Source organism: Pongo pygmaeus, chromosome 15 (assembly GCF_028885625.2).
Source record: "Pongo pygmaeus isolate AG05252 chromosome 15, NHGRI_mPonPyg2-v2.0_pri, whole genome shotgun sequence".
Lineage (NCBI taxonomy): Eukaryota > Metazoa > Chordata > Mammalia > Primates > Hominidae > Pongo > Pongo pygmaeus.
The window spans coordinates 19,784,802-19,790,926 of record NC_072388.2 but is presented as its reverse complement, the minus strand read 5'-3'; the positions used below and the strand labels follow the sequence as shown (position 1 = coordinate 19,790,926).

Here is a 6,125-nt window from a genome sequence, read left to right as displayed (position 1 = left end):
TTATAGACAAAGTATTAAAGCTCAAATGCCAAAAGTATTTGGCTAAGGTCAAACTCTTACAGCAGGAGATCTCAGATTCAAACCCGGGAATGCCTGGCTTTAGAGCTGATTATTTTTCCAGGCTGTTTTGCTGCCCAGAGCATGTAGCAAAAATAAAGTACAACTAGAATTAGAGTGCCCTTTCCACCATCCTTCAGTGGCTATTCAACTCTTTCTTCCAAAGTGGCCAACATACAGATACCTGTTCATAAAAGCAGACCTTGAAACAAAAGCTAGTTGTGTTGTTTCCTCACAGTTAGTGCCTCCTTGAAAGAACCTGGACCATAACCCGGCTCCCCATCTCCACAGCACAGCTCTTTTCCTCTGGACTACCCCAAAGGCATCATCCAACTAAGATCCCAAGAACAGGCATGGGATGAACTCCAAGTGGATAGAAAACATTTTGAAATTTTCCAATCCAATATTCCACCTTTAATTTTTTTTCCAGATCAATTATCTACAGAATAGTATAATATCTTCTTTAGATAATCCCACACAGCCTCTCATATGTGGGTATTGATTTTCATAAGTAGGCAGGAATGCCTACAGAGATGCCCCTCTATCCCACTCTCTCAACTCTCATGACTGGAGTGCAGCTTTTGGCAGAGGCTCTCCAGGGACTTTGGAATCACTCTGAGCTTCTCACAAAGATGTAGGTGTCAGAGTCTCCAGCCTTTGGGTCTGTTTTGTGCAAAGAGGTGTATTCATTGTCTTTATTCAAATGAGCTGTAAATATTCCTTCCTCATTTTCTCCATTGAGAATATGAAAATCAGAAACACTAGGCTTTTTTGAGGATATTGTCTGTGCCACATGAAGTACTGGAAATAGTGGAGCACTTCAGAGAAGAGTTGGCTGCGTCCTGGACATTTGGGGACCAGGACTCCCACTTTCTGCCGGCTCCTCGTCGCTGTGTAGAGAAGTCAGACAAAGGAGATGAGTGTATAGGCTCGAATACTCTACAAATGTTTGTTTTCTTTCCACAATACTACTCCCCCACCAAACCCTCAGATAAACTAGATGGAAACCTCCTCCCGCCACATAGCCTGATTCTCTCATTCTCAATTAAAAAATTACCAAATATTGCTTTCCCTGTGATCAAAATCAGAGGCAACATCCCACAAAAAAACAAACAAACAAAAACATACCCCATGATCCTAATGAAGGAAGCCTCAGAAGCCCAAGCAGGATTCTCAGCAAATTTTCTGTTATTCTTGTCTCTTTGGGGCCTCAAAGAACCCAACTTTAAAAGCTAATAATGATCCGGAATCTCTGTTCCTGATTTAGATGTTTCAAAAATAGTCTACAATGCAAATCAGAAACAAATTCTCTCCCATCTCCTCCTCTACCATCATCTCCATTTTCCATTACTTACCATCCACAATAGGGAAGTGGGACAAAAGAAAAGGGAAAGACAGGCAACAGAGAGAGTGAGAGATCTAATCTCAGGGGACGCATGGAAACCAGCACGTAGCTACTTGCAAATGGCCACAGAAATGTTCAAAATGTGTGCAGCTATAAGTAATAACCTGATACTTAGGCTAAATGTTTCAAAAGCTAAGAAGCACATTGCCCATGTTGACTGTGAGTGGTATGCATATAAAGTATATGTAGTGTGTGTCTATCTATACACACAAACTGAGGAGTACCAGTGAACTTAGCAACAACAGTATAAATACCACAGATACTTCACTTTGAAAATTGAGTACTCAGGGACCGTGGTGGAAGGAAGACATCATGCTATATGCCCTTTTATACTTTTTTAATTTTAGATAATGTAAGTGAAATGCCTGTTTAAAAAATAAGATAAATTTTGCAAATAGTAGAAGAATACATAAATTTGCTAATACCTTTTGAAAATAAAAATTTTAGAAAGCATTTTTGGACTTCTTTCTAGGCTGTGACTCCAACCCCACAGAGGAAAACTGCACAGGTGCAGGCCCATCTGTCTCACTGTGTGTCACCCACAAGGCAGTAGTACACAGCAGTGTCGCTCAGGGAAACCCGGGGCAGGCTCAGAGTGCTGGACTTTCTGTCAGCAGGGATAAACAGGGAGGCCACTTCATTTATAACGTTTGTCTTGTATCCTTGAATAAGAAATCGTGGTCCTTGGCTGGGAAACTGTTGGTACCACATGATATAATCACTTGTAGCAATGTTGTTGTGGCTACAGGTTATGTTCACTTCTTGTCCTTCATATGAGTCCATGGAGATGGGCTGGGTGGTCTTAGCAAGGCTCAAAGTACCTATGGGAGTAAAACACAATCCTAGCCCGTATCCTGAAAGCAAGGTAAGTTAGACGGTCCCACTCAGCAGCCCCACGGTTCCCTCTCACAGTCAAATCCATCCCCACGCTCTACTTCCCTGCCATATATAGGCACATACAATTTACTTCTCATTTACATTTCAGTACAAAAATATTTATCCCAGGGAGGCCCATGAAAACATACACAGAAGTGTCAGGTTTACTATCCCTCTCCCACGGATAGACCCTAGGGATTAGAAACCCCAAAAATCTTTGCTGCCCTGAGACACATCTCACATAAATGCTCAGGAGCTGCCTGGAGAAAAATGGGACCCTGAAGCTATCCTTCTACATCTTGGATAAAGAGCAACTGCTAGCAGGCAAAGTTCCAGATTCTTTTCCAGCATCATCAGGCCCAGATCCCATTCCTCTTCACCCCAAAATAACTCACTCAGGGTCAGGAACACGATCACTCTCGCCACTTGCCTCATATCCTAGGTGCAAACTAGGACCCAGGTTCTAGGCTCTTTTGCTGTGTCTGAGCTGCAATGAGCCCAGCAGCAACTGTCAGGGCCCACACCAGCAGCTATCACTCAGGGCTGTCCCAGGAGAGCAGCCAATAGCAGGGCAGCAGCTCCTCAGAGCGGGGCTCCCCTCAAAGTTCAACTAAACCCCCAAGAAGAGTAGGGAGCGAAAACTGCTGGTACTGAAGCACAGCAGCCTGAATTTCATTTTAGATCTTTGCAGAGGTCTAATCTCTTAAAGATTTGGTCCAAATGAGGCAAAGCTATGAGAAGGTAGAATTCCACTGGGCTCCTATTCCCCATCACATCACTTTCCACAGCCCCAGAGGGTGGTCATCTACTGTAGTCGGTCTGACAGTCATGGACTCATTGACAGTCATGGTCTAAGTGTAACCTGCCTGACTTTGTACTTTATGCCCTGCAATGCTCCACTGACCCCTATTTAGCCAAGAAGAAACAGGGATTCCTAATCCTATTCCAAGAAAGAGCAAATGAGGCAGTCTGGACTGGACCTTCCATCTCCTGATTCCCTGGGATCATTTATAATCCCACTAAGTCCACAACTAATACCTTCTTCTCAGACCCTGTGTAACAGATATTAAATAGAGGAACAAACCCCTCATTAGTCCCTGCTGACCAGCTAGGATAGGACATTTGGTCTGGAATCACTCACTTAACCAAGGAGGAGGTGAGGTGAACAAGAAGAAAAGGCACAGGCTGTGTGAGACAGATCTAAATCTAAATCTCAACTCTGCCACCTTGTGACCTCAGGCAGCTCACTCCTCTGAGTCTTGGTTTCTTCATCTGTAAAATGGGGACAATAATATGTATTTCAGGGTTTCAACCTGTGGCATGTAGTCAACAGTAAATCGTAGTTCCTTTCCCTTTCTTCTCATCTGATTCAGAGTGCAGAGTACCATGGCTAGTAGAAGGCAGTTGTGTAGGATTATATGTCTAATTTTTTGTAGTTACTGTACACACTTCCTTCAGGAAATAATTAGTATAAATCCTATAACAGAAGCACAAAAACTGAAAAGAAAAATAAAGCCATTCAGGAAAAGAGCCAAAAGACACAGTAGTATTCACTGAATCCAAAAGACACAGTAGTACTCATTGAATCAGCCGAATGCTATAAACAAAACCTGTTACATACTCACATTAATGTGGAAAAGATAGTGGTATGTTGTTTGAGTTCTTTTCTCTTATAATATAGGAATGAAAAAAATCACTGGAAAATATTTGGGAGGTGCCTCTTCTAGGTCTAGAATTGCCGAAAGCATTCTGAATCAGCAATTTTTCCATTTTCCCATGCAAAAAAAAAAAAAAATCAGTGAGTGTTGATGGCTTCTAGTAACATTTTGACACAGGAGCTATCACAAGTCATGAAATAAATAACCAGGCTTTCCTCAGTAACAAGTGAAGGAGCAAAGATGTTTTTATGAGGGACCTGAAGATACTAGAACACCTTGTACAGAAATGAAAATAAATGGGTTACCCTTTAAACTCAACTCGTTGCAACAGCGACCTCTTGTGGTAACTATACTCAGAAAAAATGTTTCACACAAGTCAGTAGGTCTCAGATCGGCACAATTTATGGAATATCACATTTCTTTGTAAACGCAATAGCAGAGAGCTTGGTTTGGACTATGGAGTCTATGTTCAGTTATGGAAGAAAACACTGAGTGAGAAGTTAGACACACTGAATTGAAACAATCCTTTGGATTTGATAGCTGTGCGATTTTGTTCAAATCACCATTTGAGAGGCACAATTTCTTCATCTCGGCAAGACAGATTATAAGGATTAAACGAACATAAGTAAGTTATTTCTAAACTAGAGTGTTCTATAAAAATACAAACTATGGGCCAGGCGCGGTGGCTCACGCCTGTAATCCCAGCTCTTTGGGAGGCAGAGGCGGGCGGATCATGAGATCAGGAGATCAAGACCATCCTGGCTAATACAGTGAAACCCCGTCCCTACTAAAAATACAAAATTAGCTGGGCGTGGTGGTGGTGCGTGCCTGTAGTCCCAGCTACTCAGGAGGCTGAGGCAGGAGAATCGCTTGAACCCAAGAGGCGGAGGTTGCAGTGAGCTGAGATGGTACCACTGCACTCCAGCCTGGGCAACAGAGCCAGACTCTGTCTCAAAAAAAAAAAAAAAAAAAAAAAAACTATGTTTAATGCAGGAAATATCACCAAGCCAAAATGGTCTTCCTTTTTCAGGCCAAAAAATGGAACCTGAAGTTTCTGTGTTGCCACCTGTTACCTCACTTCGGAGATTATTACTGGATACCAGGCAACTGGAGGCAGAAACACTAGAAGTTTTTCTATCCCTCGGCCTATGGAATGAAAGTAATTATTGATGGTAGTGGTGTGTTGTGGGTTGAATTGTGTCTTCCTCCCACCCAAAAAGTATATATGCATATTGGAGTTCAAATCCCTAGTACCTCAGAAGGTGACCTTATTTGGAAACAGTTTTTACAGGTAATCAAGTTAAAATGTGGTATTTGGGTGGGCTCGAATCCAAACTGGTGAATGATGACTGGTGTCCTTATAAAAAGGGGGAATATGGACACCAAGATGGACAAAAATAGAAGGAAAATTTGAAGAGGTACAGGGAGAAGATGGCCATCTACAAGCCAAGAACAGAGGCCTAGAACAGGTCCTTCCATCACAGCCCTCGGAAGGAACCAACCATGCCAACACCTTGATTTTGAACTCCTGTCCCCCAGAACTGTGAAACAATACATTTCTGTTGTTTAAGCCACCCTGTTTGTGGCCTCTTGTTACCACAGCCTTAGCAAACTAATATGCGGTGCTAATAATTATATTATATATTATATGTTACATAGGTTGTGATGGTTGACTTTATGTGTCAACCTGGCTAGGCTAAAGGATACCCAGGTAGCTGGTAAAATGTTATTGTGGGGTGTGTCTGTGAGGGTGTTTTCAGAAAATATTCACGTTTCAATTGGTAGACTGAGTAAAGACCACCCTAATCAATGCAGGTGGGCATCATCCGATTCACTGAGGGCCTGAATAGAACAAAAAGGCAGAGGAAGGACAACTTTTCTCTCTCTCCTTGAGCTGGGACATCCATCTTCCCTGCCTTCCAACATCAGTGCTTCTGATTCTTGAGCCTTTAGACTTGGACCAAGATTTATATATAACCAACAATTACATGTATATTCCAATAAATATATATATTCCAGTAAATATTTATAGATAGATAGATAGATGATAGATAGATAGATAGATAGATAGATGACATCCTATTAGTTCTGTTTCTCTGGAGAACCTTAACTGATATATACATACTCCT

General features: G+C 42.0%; 1 gene segment (V, D, J or C); it reads right to left on the bottom strand.

Moving 5' to 3' along the window:
• Window positions 1–1,987: 1,987 nt before the first annotated feature.
• Window positions 1,988–2,773, bottom strand: LOC134738189 (T cell receptor alpha variable 4-like). The segment is given in 2 exon segments: window positions 1,988–2,283; window positions 2,734–2,773. Coding segments are annotated over 2 exon segments (336 nt in total).
• Window positions 2,774–6,125: the final 3,352 nt, after the last annotated feature.